General features: G+C 35.3%; 1 protein-coding gene across 5 annotated transcripts in view; it reads right to left on the reverse strand.

Moving 5' to 3' along the window:
• The window catches only part of VPS13C (vacuolar protein sorting 13 homolog C), a 198,977-nt gene that overhangs the window by 152,386 nt on the left and 25,290 nt on the right, over positions 1-21,301 (reverse strand). For 3 of the 5 annotated variants that reach the window (XM_017506165.2, XM_017506168.2, XM_017506170.2), the window contains exons 6-14: positions 18,554-18,616; positions 11,195-11,260; positions 10,725-10,834; positions 8,068-8,127; positions 5,645-5,704; positions 4,596-4,676; positions 3,646-3,703; positions 1,766-1,893; positions 238-344 (exon numbers count right to left, since the gene is read on the reverse strand). In XM_017506165.2, the coding sequence (XP_017361654.1) occupies positions 238-344; positions 1,766-1,893; positions 3,646-3,703; positions 4,596-4,676; positions 5,645-5,704; positions 8,068-8,127; positions 10,725-10,834; positions 11,195-11,260; positions 18,554-18,616 (733 nt within the window). The remainder of the gene's footprint in view (positions 1-237; positions 345-1,765; positions 1,894-3,645; positions 3,704-4,595; positions 4,677-5,644; positions 5,705-8,067; positions 8,128-10,724; positions 10,835-11,194; positions 11,261-18,553; positions 18,617-21,301) is intronic. The other 2 variants (XM_017506167.2, XM_017506169.2) reach the window with 1 other exon arrangement.

A 21,301-nucleotide genomic window follows, 5' to 3' on the forward strand; every position in this document is an offset into this window, starting at 1 on the left:
CAGAAATACAAGTGGATATTCATATGAAAAAAAGTAACATGGACATATAAAAGAATTAAAAGCTGTTTTCCTGTTTTTATAAGTAATCAATATATTTACTATTTGTCTTTTAATATTCTTGTCTCTTTTTTAAAAGTGGCTGAATTACATGGCTTTTAAGGGTCTCTTAACTCTGAGAGTACCTAATTACATGATTATATGCTTCTCACAAAATAAAAAAAAGAAATTCTAACTCACCATAGTCGACAATTGGTATGAAGTGGTAAACAAGGCTTGTATTTCCTATAAGGTGCATTCCTAACCATATAATCCACTGACTCCAAAAGGTCGATCATACTTAAGTACTGTTAAAACAAAACAAAATTTATTTATTACATTGTACATATAAATAAAGACTAAATTTCATTCTATTTTTTAGTCTACTGAGACTCCCAATTCCCAGAACAATGTTGCCTGGTAACCCAAAAATATACTGTTTTTAATCAAACTTAAGATGCTATCAACTACAAGTATACTGTATTTCATCAAATTTAAGACACTATCAATTTTAAGTTGTAATATAATTTTAGGTTCTACTACAAAAGAAAAGAAAACTGCTGTTAATTAAACTGTCTTATCACCTATATATATCCTATTTCCAGATATGTTAAAATGTAAACTAAATGAACAACTTAGAAACAATGAAATATGGTATCTGTAAAGTATGACATAAAATATGTCTGTTTCTAAGACTATATATTTTTCCTCTGGACCATCGTTTCAGCAGTAACTATCTACGAGCTGATTTTGAAATTTCTGCAAAAAATTACTGCATAACTAAAGCAAGATAAAGCTATCTAAGCAGCCATCTTGCCACCAACACAGCAATTCTGCATAGATCTGACAAACAGCTCAAATGGAGGGAAACATACACCCAGAAGTAACATGAAAGCAGAGAAGATAAAGAAAAGGGCAAGTCTAGCTTCCTCCTCTCTAATTTTTCATAATGCAGTTGTAACTCAGGGTTACCTACCATGCAGCTGTTGATCACTTGAAATGTGTCTAGTCTAAACTTAAATGTATTTTAAGTATAAAAGATTTCAAACAACCGGGGAGAAAAAGATGTGAACTATCTCATTACAACCTTTTACATTTATTACGTGTTGATATGATTAATATTTTGGAAATGTTAAGTTTAAAGAAATGTATTATTAAAGTTAATTTCACCTTTTTCTTTTCACATTGTTAACAGAGCTACTAGAAAATCTAAAATTACAACTTGTATTACATCTTGATTGAACAGGACTGTACAAAAAAGCTAAATTAGCTAAATCTCCTGTCCTCCTTTCACTTGCAGTTCACCAAGCCTGTAACCCCAACTCTCTGGGCATATAACCATGGTTGGGAAACAAATGAAGGAAAAAGCTGCCAACAGAGCTGTTCTAAAAATTAAAGAAACAGTATTTAATAACAGTGTATTCCACTAAAAACTGAGGAAGGAAACATACATTAAAATCTTCCATCAACAATTGTGAGTCAAATGGAAATAATGTCATTCCCTACAGTTTGATATGATTCTCCACAATTTAGGAAAAGATGAAAAAAAGTGAAGAAAACTATTTCTTAAATTTGAAGTTCATATTCCTTCAAACAATTTTTTAAACAGTCAAATATTAACATAACGAACCCCCCAAATCCACCAAACCACTAGAGAAGTAATAATCACCAATAAAAGCAGTCAAGATTTGAGGCTAATCAAAGCTGCAAGTATCCAAATGCATCATACCTGAGGTTTGGTAAGTTCAATGGCAATATTTTGTACTTCTATGTTCCAATCCAGTTTGGGCGTTTTGAGCTCTGATTCTGCATAAGGATTCATGTAGAGTTTTGCAGAGGCCGATACTGGCTGGAAAACTTATATCACACAGGAAGACATAAGATATGCTTATATGCTTTTACATATAAACAAGTATAAATAATTATGAGAGCACTGTCATACTAGAAGTGAAGAAAAATGATCAAAAATATGTGTAACAAAATCACTACCAAAAAATATTTCAGCAGTTTAAGCTTCTACTTATCTGCCTAATAATAAGCTCAATGGTTAAAGTGAAATCTCCAAGGAGCAAATTGGAGACCTATGCTTCTAGGTAAGAAATGTATAAATCAGACAACCTACTCTTGGTTATTCACAGTCTGCATGAAATTAGGCTTCTCTTCCTTGCTGCAAGACCTTTAATGATTTTATTATTCACTGAAAATACTAACACAAAAAGGGAAATAAGATGTGGTAACTTTGTCTTATTTAATCACTAACAGAATTTAATAACAAAATCATGAGTAAAATTCATTCCAAAAAAGGAAACTGCTCACCTCTTTATGATTTTCAAAATGATCATTACATACATAACCTTAGAATCAACTAAAGAAAATAATCTTTGGGTTGAGAAGTAATATAAAAAGGTGTATTAGGGAAGATAATAGGGGAATGCAAGGTGATAAATGATAAATTTTAACTATGAATAGTATCAAAACTATAAAAACTGTGATATCTTATGGCAATTACAATTTGTATAAGATTGTACAAAATTTTCAACTGCTTTAAATGGTAGTTATAAATGGAAAATGCCTAAGAATAAAATTGTAGATTTTTCTTAACTATTTCTTATGTTAGTGAACCTAAATGCTTTTGCAAACAAGCAGCACTTGAAAGTTTTGTCATCATAAAATACAGGGATCTATATAACATTAAGTGCCAACTATTATACAGAGACAATTAGTTACAAAAGAACATGAAGAAAACAGTGAACCAGAGTAACACGGAACAACATGAGTATGAAAGCCGAGAACAGTCATAAAGACGAAATAAACCAATAGCTTCATTAGAATAAAACTGAAATAAAGAAAACAGATGAAAAAATTAATAAATAAGAAGGAAGCTCTGTTAGAAATCTAATTATAAAATAAAGGTGAGGCTGCCCAGAAACAGAAAAGCTCACAAAAAAAAAAAAAAAAACAAAAAGGAGCGTTTTATATGTGCAAGTATACTTCTTAATAGACTTCAGGCTAAAACCGTCCTGGCATGGGTATCTTTGGGTCTTTAAAGTGCTTAGCAAAAGAAGTGCCCTTCCATATTGANATAAAGAAAACAGATGAAAAAATTAATAAATAAGAAGGAAGCTCTGTTAGAAATCTAATTATAAAATAAAGGTGAGGCTGCCCAGAAACAGAAAATCTCACAAAAAAAAAAAAAAAAAACTCTCTGGAGTGGCTGGTTTATGTTAACACTGCAATAGTAACATGGTAAGCGTGACCTGAATACCAGGATCTCAGAGATAAAGTTATTTTTTTGAAAAAAGAAGGAAAACCTAAATCCTAAAACAAAGAATACAATAGCAAGCTAAGAAGAATACATGGAATTCAAAGAAGGTTGGCTGTAAGGAACGAACTACAGCCACACTGCCCTTCTCTCTCTTACTCTCCAGTGGTGTGTGTGTTATCTATTTCTAAATAGTTATAACACAAATATGCTGTATCATAATACTAAGGTATAAAATTAATAAACTTTATTTGACAAAGTAACTTTACCACAAAGGTATGTTAAAATAATGTATTTAATTCTATGTTTCTTCCTATAACGTGAAATAAACTTTTACTATTACTTACTGTATTGATAATTTGGAGGTATATTTCCACTTGTAAGAATTTCATTTTTCAGCTGATCCTAAACAAAAAATATGAATGAGAATAAAAAAGAAAATGCACACATATTCAGCCACACACACACACACACACACATACACACACACACAAAACTTGGTTCTTACATTGGTATTTTTGTTTCTCTATTTGTTACTGGCGGTAAAAAAAAAAAACAAAAAAAACAAACGCTGAGCATTATTTACAAGTATAAAGATATAGAAGCAGACAATTTTAAGAATTCTGTATGTTTACAAACAATCATGTAGTATGTCCCCTCTGACTCTGAAAAAATATATAAAAAGTATATAAATGTATATCCATACATTGGGATTTCAGACACAGTCTAGCCAAAGGCAAATTAGGTGGTATCTTTCTGAGAATTAAGAGATGGAACACTGAAATTTAGCCAGGTCTAAAAATCCAACTGTTCTTCCTTTATCCATTAGTAAACATGGCTAAGACTGGCTTAGCATACTGAAGTTTTGAATTAATCTTCTATTATTCAGAAAACATCACCACAAATGTTTAAAACATTTGTCAAAGATATATGCTTTATATCTGAAAGTATCATCTTTATAATCTTTATAATACTCTTAATCATTCTAATATGAAATATCAGAATGTAACCAGAATACCATCAAAATGAGAACTTAAAAAAATAAAAAATACAGTCTTAATTTAATACTATGGGTTCTGATGTCATTGCCCAGTGAACCATTTTACAAAAATCTTAAAAAACAAAAGTGCTTTTCTGAAGACACAAAGATTTGAAAGGATGTTTTTCAAATTTCTGATTTAATGAAATACAAGTTAAACGAATAGCTGATATCCTTTCCTCATGAAGGCCCTCTTATATTAAACAAATTTAGGGAGTGGGAGTGAAGTTAGCTCTTCCAAGTATACATTAATATTACCAAAATCTGTTCCCTTGATCTCTGGTAAGACATGCTGCAGTTTACATTCCAGTAGGCGCTAAGACTATCAAGTCGTATAAGCTGTAAGAGAAAAATGAAAGAGATCAACCACACTGAAATTATGAATCAATATTAAAAGATTATTCTCATATTCACCACTCCAAAATTACCCAAATGCCATTTTGAATTTTTAAAAGAAAGAAAATAATACAAAAATGAGAGGAAAATATATCCATGCTATTCAGACTTCATTAAGTCTAGCATTTGCTAAATCATGCTTTGAATCAATATTAAAAGATTATTCTCATATTCACCACTCCAAAATTACCCAAATGCCATTTTGAATTTTTAAAAGCAAGAAAATAATACAAAAATGAGGGGAAAATATATCCATGCTATTCAGACTTCGAAGTCTAGCATTTGCTAAATCGTGCTTCGAAGGATACTATTTCCAAGGAACTCATTCATTCAATTACCAAATATTTATTGAGAATTTAGTATTTAACAGACCCTGTAAGTATTTTGCTGAAAAAAAAGACATGATCCCTCCAGCAGATACGAATGGCTGTTTACTTAAAACAGGTGGTAGGAGAGGAGTCTATGATCAATACAGTGGAAAAACTATGTACTAAATATCCCTCCTGGGGATTCACAATGTTTGTTAACATATTTAAAGTATTGTGAAGCTCTGTAGTTTAAAATCAAAAGAAACATATCTGTTTAATTATGTATAGCTTAGTACTTCAATCAATATTCTTACCTGATCAGAGAATATTTTTTCTGTAACATCTATCTCAATATCTAATGTTCATAAAGTACCATTTGGGAAATATTAACTGTATCCAATATCTTCATTTGGTAGACAAAGAACCTATATCTCAGAATTGGTAAGTGATTACAGAAGGTCACATAGTAAGTAGCATAGCCAAAACTAGACCCCAGACTTTTAACTCACTCCAATGGCACATGATGCTCCACCAATGTTTCTTCAAGAAAATAATTTAAGTGCACCTAGAAAACTAACAAAAATTTTTATTCCAATATAATACCTTGTATATAATTTTTTCTGCTTCATTTAATATGCATGGAGTCCAGTGTTCATTTGCAGTCTAAAAGGAAAAAGAATACCTGTGAAATGTGGTATAGATGTCATACAACGGTGCTTTAATACTTGTAAAATGTAACGAAATAACTTAGGAAGAAAAGACATCTAGTTAATGTTAGTTAATATTAGCTATATATTTCTTTACATAATTATAAGACAAAATCAGAGAAACAATGAAAAGAGAATTGATATGGTTCTAACTTAACTGAGTTCATTCACTCAGAAAGTAATTACTGGGCCACTATGTGTATTACTGGAAAGAATTGGGTATAAATGAAAACAGAGGGCCAGCCTATATACTACTGAATATGGTACACATTCTTTTTTAAAGAAACAAACAAATAATTGTTGTAAAATAGGAAGAAAACCAGGACAGTATGGAAATTACAGCATGACCATGTTTCTACAAGGACAGCACGTACAGCAATGCCAAATACTAAACTTACTTAGCAGCAAGTCCGTTACTGAGAAACCTGTTAAGAACTGTTTCAGTGGAGCAGTAGAGTGAGAGTAAAATGAGTAAGGCATCGGTAAGAAAGGTAAGATGAAATCCAGATCAGATGTGGGAATATAACTTTAGATTTAAAAGTTAGATTGTAACTGCAAAGAAAAACAAACGGTGTGGATACAAAGAGGTAGGTCTGCTAGTGCTGCTGTTGTTATAATAGCCACTGTAATAGCTGAAGCAGGAAATAACTGAGCCAGACAATGTGCTGAATGTTTTCATAAACTATCTCATTTAATCATCACAAAAACACTAAAAGGTAGATACTATGCTAGTGAATGAATGTGGTTTTTACAGAAGGAGATTAACATGGTAACCAGTACAATGTGATTTTGCAGGTCTTTGATAAAATATAATAGGAAGCATAAAAGAGGGAGTGGCAAATTCTAAGAAGGAAATGAAAAAGAATGAGAAAGAAAAGGTCATATATCACATAAGTATTAAAACTTGAGTAGAATCGCCAGCCAGCCAAAGGAAAGAGGGTAATACAGACAACTAAAGCAGAATCAAGAGTCTGAGCAAAGATACAATAGATCAAACAACAGCAAACACTAAGGAAACTACATATTCTTACACACTAGCATATCTGTTATCAGACAATAGGAGATATATGACCATTTTGTATTTTGCGCATTGTCTGCTAGAAGCGCAAAGTTACTATGCTCCCTTATGACCAATATCATCAGATACAGTTTTCTGGAACAACTCTTTCTCTATCCTTTAGAACACAGATTCTACCCTTCTTAAAGGTGTTACTGTATACTTCTTTTTGTCAAAAGTTTCTTCAAATTCATTTTGGAAACGGCAAAGGATAAACAGTATATTAAATACTAGCTTCCTTCACTTCCTTTCCTTTGTTTCTTCAGCTCTCTTTTTCTTTATTGTTTCTGCTCTGTTCTTCAATTCAATGTGTGTCTCTGCTTCTCTATGTGCCCACAACATTGTTAAGTCTTTCATATAACCATGTCCTTCTTTTCCTGTTTCTCTGGCAGTCTACTGCCCTTCCATTCTTCTTCCTCTTCTTTCCCTACTGAGGCCCTCTCATGTAAGCAGTAACAAGGCAAACTTGTCTGGTATCATTTACGGTTCACTGTCTTTAACTTTAAAAGTATCTAAGTGAACCACATCTTCTCCATAGCAAAACCTAATTCAGCTATCTGTCTTCACTTACATACCCTAAAACATGTTTCCTACCACTTAGTTGCCCAAATAGAAAAAAAATGTACAGCCTATAAATATAATAGTAAAATATACTGAGAGTGAAAAAATAGAAAAAAATCCAGCCTATATATTTTATATATATGTATATAGATGTCCAGCCTATATATATATTTAAGGGTAGAGAGTTGCGTGTGTATATATATGTGTGTGTATAATATATATACACAAATGTCTACCCTTAAAGACCATTAAAAGAAAAACTTATTATAAAATAATCAAAAACAATTAATTTACATATAGCCCAGAGATGCAAATGCACATACATGTACACACACATAAACATATATATATATATCTATAACCTACTTAGAAATTCCATCTACCTATACCAAAGATGAGTACATTACTCTACAGAAATTCACCTTTCCCTACTTTCCCATGTTTAAGATACAGCTTATTTTCTTTCAAATTATTCGATAATGATATTTTGATACCTGTTATATGGAAAGACAATTAAAAATAATTTTAAAATGTAATAATGGCATCACTAAAAATGGTAAACTTCTGGAAAAGTTGTAGCATGATAATACATTTAAAAAATCATAGTTCTTTACAGTACAGTTGATTTTAGACAATTTACCCTGTGACTTCAGAATAATACTTTACAGGTTCCACAGAAGTTTTAAATAAAGCAAACTTACCAATAGACTAAGCTCTCCCAGTGTGACACCAAATGAAAGAGGCCGCTTTGGATCAGTGACCTACCAAAAAAGAAAGAATAAGAGTAAAAAATACTGATGGTGAGGGCGAATCCATGTCCTTTACAATAGGCAGCAAAGGGAAATGTGTTTTCAAGTTAAGTCATACAACTGAATTGGATTTGTGTTCAAGTTTTTGCTCTATTTCTGATCTTCAATATCTAAGTTGCAATCCACGGTGCTTAAACTATACCACAATGTGCACAGTATCACTGTTTTAGACATCTTAAAGAAAAGTCTTATAGAATTGCTTGGTCACGGCAGAAACTAAGGAAATTAGGGAGAAGGGAAAAAGATAATGTTCTAAATCATCCAACTGGGATTCCAGAGTTTAGTCACATACACTTTTCTCAAATGGAAAAAAAATCCATGTGGTACAGTTGAGAAGTATGAATAGCTTTATAAGTCATTTTTAATTAACATCAGATATATGATGATTTGTGGCAAAGTATTTTCCTTCATTCCCACAGTCATCTTTTTATACTTAGAGATAACTAGCTCAAAATAACTTGCAGCTCATTCTGAAGAAACTGTCATTAGTTTTATTAAAGACAACCCTCAGTTGTTAATGTACTACCTATAAACCATAGTTATTATCCAGTGAGCATCTTTATGATAAATTATTGTATTTTCTCTAAACCCATTTCTTTACTATTATTATTATTATACTTTAAGTTCTGAGGTACATGTGCAGAACGTGCAGGTTACGTAAGTATACACATAACATGGTGGTTTGCTGCACTCCATCAACCTACCATCTACATTAGGTATTTCTCCTAATGCTATCACTCCCCTAGCCCTCTACCCACTTCTATCCCTCCCCTAGCCCCCTACCCCACTACAGGCCCCAGTATGTGATATTCCCCTCCCTGTGTCCATGTGTTCTCATTGTTCAACTCCCGCTTATGAGTGAGAATATGTAATGTTTGGTTTTCTGTTCTTATGTTACTTTGCTGAGAATTATGGTTTCCAGCTTCATCCATGTCCCTGCAAAGGACATGAACTCATCCTTTTTTATGGCTGTATCCTATTCCATCGCGTATATGTGCCCTATTTTCTTTATCCAGTCTATCTTTGATACACCCATTTCTTAATAAATAGTTTTGTAAATGAAAGAATTTCCTCCTTTTTAAAGGCTGAATAGTATTCCATTGTGTATATATACATTTTATTTATCCATTCATCCATTGATGGGCAATCTTCTCTAGAGTGAATAGTGCTGAAATGAACAAGGGAATGCAGCCTTTTCACTGAAATACTGATTTCAATTCCTTTGGATACATAGGAATTGAAATCAGTATCCTCTTATCCTCGGGAGATATGTTCCAGGCTCCCTAGTGGATGACTCCAACCACAAATAGTACCAAATCCCTAAATATGCTATGCTTTTTCATATATATAAACCTATGATAACGTTTAATATTACAAACTAGAAATGGGACTGCTAGATCATATAGTAATTCGATTTTTAGTTTTCTGAGGAAACTCCACACTATCTCCCAAAATGGCTGAAGTAATTTACATTCCCACCGACAGTGTATCCAGGTTCGCTTTTCTTCACATAGGATTTTAATGATAATTCTTCTACTTTCATAATGTGTTGAGTACACTTTATTTTCTTAAGTTTATCATTAACAAGGCATTTATGAGTTAGGTTTTTTTAAGACATTTATTTGTTAACACAATTCATTTTAATGACTCCATTAAGCCAAGAGATAAAGTCGGTATGACAGAGATGGTGTTTTTTGAAAATCTACAAGTGTCTCCTGCTGACTTTCAAGTTACACAGGGAACTTATCAAGAAAAGAAAAATAAAATCTAGAAATGTCAGTGTCAGTATTGTTTTAATTCAATTCAAACTTAAAGCAACTTAAAAACAAAAAGAATGCAAACTCATTTTTAGAAGCAATGAACATTTCCAAGTTCTTAGATAAATGAAAAAATTCAAGATTTCTTACATTTCAAACTTTTAAACAAAGCAATACATGTTGTTCAAAATATGTGTTACATTTTAATTAAAATTAGCCAGTTAAACAGTTCTTAATCAGCTGATGTTACACTTCTGATTATGAATGAGTTTGGTTTCTTTTGTGCAATTACTGTTCCACATGTGAATAGCTGTGGGTGTTCAACCCAACTCAGTGGAATGTAAAACAAATGAGACTACAGTCAGGTGACCAGCGTTTTAGTCATTTTTTGGGCAATTAACATTACCAATAGTTTTTTCATCACCTTTTAGAATTAGCTCTTTTGTCAGCAGAAAGCAAAAATTAGTTCCTTAAAGTTTTAATATGATGAGTCTCAACACGTAAAACAAAACTCAAAAAAAAAAAAAATAACAGAGGATAATTGAGGACAATCCAAAAGCCTCTTTTATCAGCTTCAGAAAGGAACACATGGTAATTTTATAGTATATTTATGTACATAAATGCTCAATAAAACTAGCCTAATACAAGAACACATGGTAGTGTACTCATAAGAAAAAAGAATCAATCTTGGATTTAAAAATTGGTACAGATAATCCATATGTAGAAAGTCAAAAATATTATAAAATGCATATTTAATTATTAACTTAAACTGAGTAAATAAAAATTACTTACATCATCTTCATATTTAATGTGAATGTCTGTGATTTTTACTTGTACATTTTTTATTACTTGAGTTGCCAATTTTTCCACAAATGTATCCTTTTTGGCTTCTTTTGGCTTATCTATTAAAAAATAGAAAAATACAAGCTCAAAAGTTGAAATTCTCACACACCTCAAAATTAATTAATGTATCAAAATTAATAACCAAAGGACAGCTAAGGCACTACTCAATGGAAATTACAGCCATAGTGTCTTTATTTATATTTTAATATGCATTTCCAACCTAAAATGTGTTTTTTTGGCATTGTTGTTCATATTTAATGCCTGTATCACCTCTTCCTAAAATGTTTTTGAAGTTATACTATTTATCTGACATTCATTTCACCTTCCAACTGGAATCTAACACTCATTTAACATTCCAAATCAGAAATAAAGCAGTAATGTATATAAACACCACCATGGTATAAAACTACTTTACCTACCTTTTGAACGATCAAGACCTTTAAAAGGTTTCTTAAAATGTTTTTTGTGCTTTTTACGTTTACGTCCTTCTCAGTGGAAGCATTTTAGTGAGAAAAGGATAAAATTCAAGTTAGCAGACTACAGGACAGAAAAAAAAGACAACAGAATTCTTCCTGACAGCAAATTCTGGCACAACTCACCTTACCTTATTCTACACTGACCTGTTACTTCAATATAAACACCAATTCACAAATCTTCTTTAGTCTAGAATAACCTTCTACAGTAAAGAATAACCTTCTTTAATCCAGAAAATAAATCGGCAGGTGTAATTATACTAAAATTGGATAAAATCTCCATTCCCAATGCCATTTACAATATTAATGACTTTACAAAGTTACACTTTAATTTCAATATTACCAAAATATTGGAAATGTAACAATGACAGAATATAAAACTTTTAGAAGGTTTTGATAAACATATGGTAGGAACATAGGCATACAGATGAAATGAAAGGTAAGCTGGCAACAGATAACTTCCTCTGGATGATATACTTCACACACAAAATTATTTAATGACTCAAGGATATAAAGAATATTCAGTGGGCATAACATCTACATTGGACTGTACACTGAATTCAATTAGCAATTCATTTAAAACCTCATTCTCTTTTGACACTGCCTCACTGCATTTTGGCATTTACCAATACCTGTCTTACTCAACTTAGAAATCTTCATACTCAGCTTCGTACCAGGCATCACCCCCAGTCTGAACTCTTGAGGCATTCTCTGTTTTATCAACTGGTCTCTACTCTCCAGCCTCACCTCCTACTAAAAGTCCTTCTATGCTGTTATCAGGTTGATGTGTTTTAAAAAGCTAATTACAGCTTGTTAATCTCTTGCTCAAAATTATTTACAGGCTCCCTGCAACCTGCCAGACAAAATTAAAATGTGTTTACACAATAAAGAATGTCCTTTTATGATGTGACCCCTACCTCCCTGTCCTGTTCTCTCTCCTGCCATGCATCCTTGCATTGGATACTACAGAAATATTTATACTTTCCAAAACAAGCCATGCTTTCTAATGCCTAATGCCTCTACATATATCATTCCCTGAACTTGTGTTGCCTTCCCTGAAGTTCTTCACCAGGTGAACTCCTAGGCAGCTTTTAAATCTCAGGTCCAGCACTACTGCCTGTGTGAAGCCTTCTTAAACTCCTCCAAGTAGCCCCAGGGCCTGTACCTTACACAGAACTGCATAAACAGTGATTATAACGTATCTGAAATGTTTGTTCAATTGTCTTGCCATCAGGCAGAAGACTTCATTGGGTCAGAGATTATCCTAATACCTGGGCACAAAACATACAATACTTATCTGTTCAAATGGATTTAAAAAAATCCACATGCAACTAAATTAATGTTATATATATTTAAGAGAATAATTTGGCTTGAAATTTTTAATTTGTTCTTCCTTGATTTTTAAAAGCAAATTGTTCTGCCACTATAAAAATTAAAAAACAAATCCTGTACTACAAAAATAAAATCCTCAGTTTCAAGAAGAAAACATTTAATAAGTAATGTAACACAATCAGGATAGTGCTATACCAGTAATTCTTGCCACTGTAAAAGTCACCGACTCTGTTCTACTCACAAATAAAATATACATAAAAAAATAAGTTCTCAAAGAAATGCCATTTGAAAAGAAGTAAGAAAGCCAGGCTAGCCATGAGAACCATTACACTTGGTAGAACAGCTTTCAAAGACACAGACTCAGCTGCCTGGATTTAAATTCTCTTCTTACCTGACCAACTATCTTTCTGGTTTCATATCTGTTCTAGCCCCATATTCTGTCTTTCATCTCAATGGCAGATACACCATGTTTAAACCTGTATAAATAGTTTAAATCTAATTTGAGTGCTCTACAGCACTTTAGAAAAAATTTCTAATTAATCCAATAAATAATAAATTTATGATTCTCAATCACACACTAAAGCAGTTCTCAAACATTTTGGCCTCACAATCCATTTAACATTTAAAACTTGAGGACTCCAAGATGGCCGATTAGGGGCCGCTCAGGATTGCAGCTCCCAGCGAGAATGCAGAGGGTGAGTAGATGCCACATTTCCAGACAGATTTTTATTGCCCACAGACCAGGAGATTCCCAGGCGTAGGAGCCCCATGGGTTGCCAGCACGGCTGTTGTGGCCGCAGCGGTGGGTCTCTGCACAAAATACACGGGTCCAGACGCCGTTTTAGCTGGCGATTGGAGCACCTGGGAGACAGAGTTGCCCATTCAACTGATAAAACGGGGACTGAAACAGAGAGCCAGGCCAGGAGATTCCCAGGCAAAAAAAGTGCCACCAATCTCCGAGCGGCTGTTTCAGCTGGTGCAGTGGGTCGCCACACGGGAAATCACACAGATCCTGGTGCCTTTTCAACAGGCGACTAGAACACCTGGGAGCCAGAGTCGTCCATTCAACTGATAAAAAGGCAACTGAAACATGGAGCCAGGCCAGGAGATTCCCGGGCAGAAAAGCACCACAAATCTCCAAGTGGCTATTTCAGCTGGCACAGTAGGTCTCTGCACAAAATCTCACACAAATCCAGGCACCTTTTCAACTGGCGACTGGAACGCCCGGGAGACAGAGTCGCCCGTTCAACTGAAAAAAAGGGGACTGAAACAGGGAGCTAGGCAAGGAGATTCCCTGGCAAAAAGCACCACAAGTCTGCAGCAGATGTTTCAGCCAGTGCAGCAGGTCTACACACAAGAAATCACACAAATCCGGGAGCCGTTTCAACTGGTGAGTGACACCTGGGAGACAGAGTCACCCATTCAACTGAAAAAAAAAAAAAAAAAAGGGGGTCTGAGGCAGGGAGCCAGGTGATCAGGCTCAGCCGGTCCCACCTCCACAAAAAACAGCAATCTCAAACGCTCTGGATTGAGAGTTTCACAGCAAGCACAGCTGAACCCTGGACGGTCCAGCTCTGTGGGGGAGGGGTGTCCACCATTACCGGGGCAGTCCACCACTACCAAGGTAGTCCGCTATTGCTGAGGCAGCCCGCCATTGCCAAGGCAGTCCGCCATTCTGAGGCAGTCCGCCATTACAGAGACCCTCTGCCATTACAGAGGTGGGCCGCCATTGCCGAGGCAGTTCTAACTATACCCCTATAAACAGGACTGCAGAGAAGTTCACATGGCAGCTGGGCAGAGCCCACAGGTACTCAGCAAAGCCTCTGCAGGCAGACTCTGACTAGGCTGCCTCCTTGCTAGGCAGGGGAGCCCTGAAAAAAGGCAGCAGCATGCCAGAAACTTATAAATAAAGCCCTACCTCCCGAGGACAGAGCACCTGGGGGGAAAAAAAGGTGTTTATGAGTTCTGCTGCAGCAGACTTCAACATATCTGCCCAGCAGCTCTAAATGGAACGGAGCTCACAGCTCAGTACTTGAGCTCCTATGAAGGACAGACTGTCTCCTCAAGCAGCTCCTTGACCCCCGTATATTCAAAGAGTCACCACATAAAGGAGAGCTCAGACTGATATCTGGTGGGTATACTTCTGGGACAAAGATAGCAGAAGAAGAAACTGGCAGCAACTCTTACTGTTCTGCAGCCGCTGCAGGTGATCCCCAGGCAAGCAGGGCCTGGAGTGGACCTCAGGAGTCCTACAGCAGAGGGGCCTGTTAGAAGGAAAACTAAGAAACAGAAAGAAATAACTTCGTCATCAACAAACTGGACATCCACTCAGAGACCCCATCTGAGAGTCAACAACTGTAAAGACCATGGGTAAATAAATCCACAAAGATGGGAAGAAACCAGTGCAAAAAGGATAAAAACACCCAAAACCAGAACACCTCTCCGCCTCCATGGGATCACAACTCCTCACCACCAAGGGAACAAGGCTAGATGGAGAATGAGTCTGATGAATTGACAGAAACAAGCTTAAGAGAGCCAAATCAAGAACAAACTGCCATTCACAATTGCTACAAAGAGAATAAAATACCTAGGAATACAACTAACAAAGAACATAAAGGACCTCTTCAAGAAGAACTACAAAACACTGCTCAAGGAAGTGAGAGAGGACACAAACAGATGGAGAAACATTCCATGCTCATGGGTAGGAAGAATTAATATTGTGAAAATGATTTTATTGTAAATTTTGGCCATACTGCCCAAAGTAATTTACAGATTCAGTGCTATCCCCATCAATCTACCAATGACCTTCTTCCCAGAACTGGAAAAAACCACCTTAAACTTCATATGGAACCAAAAGAGAGCCCGCATAGCCAAGTCAATTCTAAGCAGAAAGAACAAAGCTGGAGGCATCACACTACCTGACTTCAAACTATACTACAAGGCTACAGTAATCAAAACAGCATGGTACTGGTACCAAAACAGAGATATAGACCAATGGAACAGAACAGAGGCCTTGGAGGCAACGTCACACATCTACAACCGTCTGATCTTTGACAAACCTGACAAAAACAAGCAATGGGGAAAGGATTACCTGTTTAATAAATGGTGTTGGGAAAACTGGCTAGCCACATGCAGAAAGTAGAAACTGGACCCCTTCCTGACACCTTACACTAAAATTAACTGCAAATGGATTAAAGACTTAAACATAAGACCTAACACCATAAAAACCCGAGAAGAAAACCTAAGCAAAACCATTCAGGACATAGGCACAAGCAAGGACTTCATGACTAAAACACCAAAAGCATTGGCAACAAAAGCCAAAGTAGACAAATGGGACCTAATCAAACTCCACAGCTTCTGCACATCACAAAAAAAAAAAAAAAAAAANAAAAAAAAAACCACAGTCATTGGAGTGAATCAGCAACCAACAGAATGAGAAAAAATTTTTGCAATATACCCATCTGACAAAGGGCTGATATCCAGAATCGACAAAGAACTAAAACAGATTTACAAGAAAAAAACAAACAAACCCATTCAAAAGTGGGCGAAGGATATGAACAGACACTTTTCAAAAGAAGCCATATACGAGGCCAACGAACATATGAAAAAATGCTCATCATCACTGGTCATCAGAGAAATGCAAATCAAAATTACACTGAGATACCATCTCACACCAGTTAGAATGGCAATCATTAAAAAATCTGGAGACAACACATGCTGGAGAGGATGTGGAGAAATAGGAACACTTTTATACTGTTGGTGGGAGTATAAATTAGTTCAACCATTGTGGAAGACAGTGTAGCGATTCCTCAAGGACCTAGAAATAGAAATTCCATTTGACCCAGCAATCCCATTACTGGGTATATATCCAAAGGATTATAAATCATTCTATTATAAGGACACATGCACACAAATGTTCACTGCAGCACTGTTTACAATAGCAAAGACCTGGAACGAACCCAAATGCCCATCGATGATAGACTGGACAGGGAAAATGTGGCACATATACACCATGGAATACTATGCAGCCACAAAAAATGATGAGTTCGTGTCCTTTGTAGGGACATGGAGGAACGTAGAAACCATCATTCTCAGCAAACTGACACAAGAACAGAAAATCAAACACTGCATGTTCTCACTCATAGGCGGGTGTTGAACAATGAGAACACATGGACACAGGGAGGGGAGCATCACACACTGGGGTTTGTAGGGGAAAAACAGGGGAAGGACAGTGGGGGGTGGGGAGTTGGGGAGGGACAACATGGGGAGAAATGCCAGATATAGGTGATGGGGAGGAGGGCAGCAAACCACACTGCCATTTGTGTACATATGCAACAATCTCACATGTTCTTCACATGTACCCCAAAACCTAAAATGCAATAAAAAATAAAAATAAATTAAAAAACTTGAGGACTCCAAAGAACTTTTTATTTATGTGGGTTATAAATACTGATGGTTACCATATCAGAAATAAAAACTGAAAAAAAATTATGAGTTTGTTTAAAAATAATAAGCCATTACATAGCACTAAGTTTTACTGAAAAAAGTGGCATGGTTTTACATTCTTACAACTCTTTTTAGTGTCTGACTTAGTAGAAGACTGTTGGATTAGCATATCTGCTTCTGTCTTCAATCTTTTGAGATATGTTGTTTTAATTGAAGGACATGATAAAAATCTGATCTCATTCTAGATATATAACTGGAAAAGGGAGGAGCATTTTTCAATGCCTTTTCATGAAATTATAGATATTATATCAAATTCAACAAATGGAAGTTTCTTAAAGGTAGTTGCATCATGGAATCTGAAATCCTATCAATGAATTTTTCATACAAACTAAAATCAATTAGTCCATCTTGCACTTTAAATGAACCCTTTGCACATGTATGTTTTTTATAATCCATTGGAAATGCTGCTTTACTGAATTATGCAAATCTTCCAAATCTCAAGTCATTTCATTATTTAACGTCAAAAGTCACATCTGTTAATATTACCACCAATCTCATCAGAAAAGTCTTAAAGTATTACTGGGAAGCTGTCGATCTCAAGGTGGCAAATAGAAGTTTTCCAAAATTCTACTCAAGAGTTCAAATTTTATCACTGGCAACAAATACTGCCAGTTGTTTTCCTTGAAGTGGTTTTGTTGAGGTGTCTACCAAACAACCAAATCCGAATAATGGTAGTCTGTGATTCTTCCAACTAAAAATGGTTTTCCAGAAAAAAAAAGCAACTAGCTCAGCTCACAACTCAAACATCTGCACAAGTACTCTTACTTGAGACAATCACCTTACTTCAGTTTGCAGAAATGCTTCAGGCATACTTTCTCTGCTGTTGCACAAAATATTAGAGACATGCTCAAGGCCTGAAGTTTATTAAATCTGAATACAAACAGTAAGACTTTAATCTCCATTTTACGAAGCTTGACATTTCAGTATGCTGTACAGAACAGTAGTCTAGAGGTACTTCCAGAGCTACTACAGAGGTGAAACAAATGAAAGAGAGGGCATGAGAGGAAGCTCAGAGGAACACCTCCTATCAAGGGTCTGAATTTTTTTTTTAAATCCACTTTATTGCTTTTTATGTTTCAAAACCACCACTATCAGAGAAGAACCGCTTAATTCAGAAACTACTTAATTCAAAACTCTAGAACTAAAGTCAAAAGGGTAGCCCAAATCTGAAAGTTATTTGTAGATCACATTATAAGCTTCATAAGAACAGTGAATCATGTTTGTTTACCCCACAAACATCCAGCATCATCCAGCACAGTGATTGCCACAAGAAGACACTCAAATATTTAGTAAATGAATAAATGACCATAGGTGAGGAAAAGGAAACAATGGTAAAGGGGGAAATCACAAATTACATTTCCATATTTTCTAAAAGGATGGCATGCCATCAAATGGACTCCATCAAAAGCACAAGCATATACAAGAATATGTTTATATAGTTGAATATAATTAACGATGCATACCCACCAGGCTTGATGTCCTTGTAAACAAAGTTTTCCAAGCCATATATAAACTCCCCTGAATGTGTGCCTGCATCCACATGGCAGCAGTAATCAAAATGCAAAGCAATTTAAAGACACCTTCAATTTCACATGTAAAATATGCCTAAACTTAATTTCAAATAATTAGAAATCATGTAACAGGACAATTAAAATTTGGTGACACGAAAACTATTTCTAAGGAAATATTCACAGTAACACCATTTTTGTTCTTTTAACACAAAAACTTTATTTTCATAATATTAAAACAAAACTACTTAACAACTAAAATTATAATAATCATTTTAAATTATGTGAGGCAGGTAAATATCAATTATGCCTAATAGCTCACTGAAATCTTTGACAAGTTTTCAAACAGTGCAAAAATCTGCTATTTTGGTTCTCTTTTTGCATGCCATTTTGCCCATTTTCAGAATAAAATATTACTGTGATATTTGACACTAATTTTACAGTCAGCTGAAATGATCTGATCTTGCTTTAGTGTGATCTGGTCTCTTTAGATACACTGTCTGAATCCTTTATATCCATTCTTGTTAATGATGGCTAGACAGCATCTTCCACATTGCTCTCCAAATCCAGTCTATCCTAGACAACACCGCAAGTTTAACTTCCTTAAATCATAGCTCTGATCATGGGATTCCTTGGACTCTTAAAGAAAGAAAAAGGAAAACTTACTTCCCCACTGGCTACAGATGAAAGTTCACATTGTACAGGGTTAAGAATACAAGATCTAGAGCCAGACTGGGTTCAAATTCTAGCTCTGCTATTTTCTAACCATGAGACCTAGAAAAATTTATTTAACTTTCACTTTCCTCAACTGTAAGATAGGAACAACAGCACTTACACAGCATGTGACTATTAATGGACTAATTCATATAACGTATTTTGAAGAGTGACTGGTGAATAATAAATGCTCAATAAAGGTCAGCTGCTTTCACTGTCATTACCATTAACATCATTAGAGCATGCAAATCTCTTAAAATTGATCTAAACTGAGCTTTCCAACCCTAAATTCATCTAATCTCTATCAGACTACCAAACTGTTAGCTGTGCCCACAGATGATTTATACTTTTCCACCTCACTGCCTCCTGTACCTAGAATGCCTGCCCTCCCTTTTTGCAGATCCATCCTTTAAACCCAGTTGAAATACACACCTTCACAGTATCTACCCTGATCTCTTTGACTGAATATAACATGTTCATTCTCAACTCCCATAAAACAGTCTGTACCTCTGATGGGACTCAACACTTTCTCTTGCTTATTATTATGCAAATTTCTTATTTGGCCATTTAAAATGTAAGGTCTTTGAATTGACAGGAGGGTCCAGGGACTCTGTAATTTTTTTTTGCTTCCAACAATGTATAGACTGGCATCAGACTTTTTTCAAAAGAACCTGGAAGCTAGAAAACATTGCCTCCAAAACTATAATTTTTAACCTAGCATTCTAGCCCCAGACGCATCAAACAAGTGTAGGTAAAACACAAAGACATTCAGCCTTGAAAGAATTTTCAAAATTATACCCAATGCATCCATTCTTAAAAGCTTCTAGATGTGCTCTAGCAAAACAAATGAGTAAACTAAGGAAGAAAAAGAAGGCAAAGGATGCAGGAAACAGGGAATTAATCATAGAAGAGCAATTAAGACCAGTCCTAAGATGACAACTGTGCACTGGTCTAAAAAACAATCATTTCAGAGGGGAAACTCCAAAAGACAAAAGGGTGGTAGAGAGTATCAACAGATGGCTTTACATGATTGGAAAATAATATCAATACTCAGATAACAGACAAATTTCATGTAGCATGTGAAAAAGAATTAAAGATAAATTTACATATAAGACTAAGCAAATAAGAAAGTATTCACAAATTCAAGAAAACCAAAAGATCGTAAAAGAAAGGAAATACAGTCATAGTACACTAATATGGTTTGGATATTGGTCCCCTCCAAATCTCATGTTCAAATGTGATTCCCAAAGTTAGAGGTGGGGCCTGACGTGAAATGATTGGATTAAGAGGGTGGGTCCTCCATAAATGATGATATGCCTGCTTTCACTTCACCTTCTGCCATGATTGGAAGCTTCCTGAGGCCCTCACCAGGAGCAAGTAATAGCACCATGCTTCCTGTAAAGCCTGCAGAACTGTGAGCCAATTAAAACTCTTTTCTTCATAAATTATCCAGTCTCAGGTATTCCTTTATAGCAATACAAAAACTGCCTAACACATATATCATCTAACCTGCACAGTAAACAATAACTGTATTGTCATAGTAATCTAAGTACTGACTAGTAATTGACAAAAAACTATGATATGTCCTTATTATGAGAAAATGGGAAGGAGAATTCAGGGTGCAAGGAGATAGTAAGAGAAGTAAACTCCTTTACTACCATAACAGGAAGTCCTAGATAATGCCCTATATTAATGAACTAGATTAATGACAGATGTTAACATTGCTAAAAAATATATATTATTAACTCAGGCAGAGCACAGTGGCTTACGCCTGTTAATCCCAGCACTTTGGGAGGCCAAGGCGGGTGGATCACGAGGTCAAGAGATTGAGATCATCCTGGCCAACATGGCGAAACCCCGTCTCTACTGAAAAATACAAAAATTAGCTGGGCGTGGTGTTGTGCGCCTGTAGTCCCAGCTACTCAGGAGGCTGAGGCAGGACAAGTGCTTGAACCTGGGAGGCGGAGGTTGCAGTGAGCCGAGATCCCGCCAC

The sequence above is a fragment of the Cebus imitator genome, unplaced genomic scaffold (assembly GCF_001604975.1).
Source record: "Cebus imitator isolate Cc_AM_T3 unplaced genomic scaffold, Cebus_imitator-1.0 Scaffold350, whole genome shotgun sequence".
Lineage (NCBI taxonomy): Eukaryota > Metazoa > Chordata > Mammalia > Primates > Cebidae > Cebus > Cebus imitator.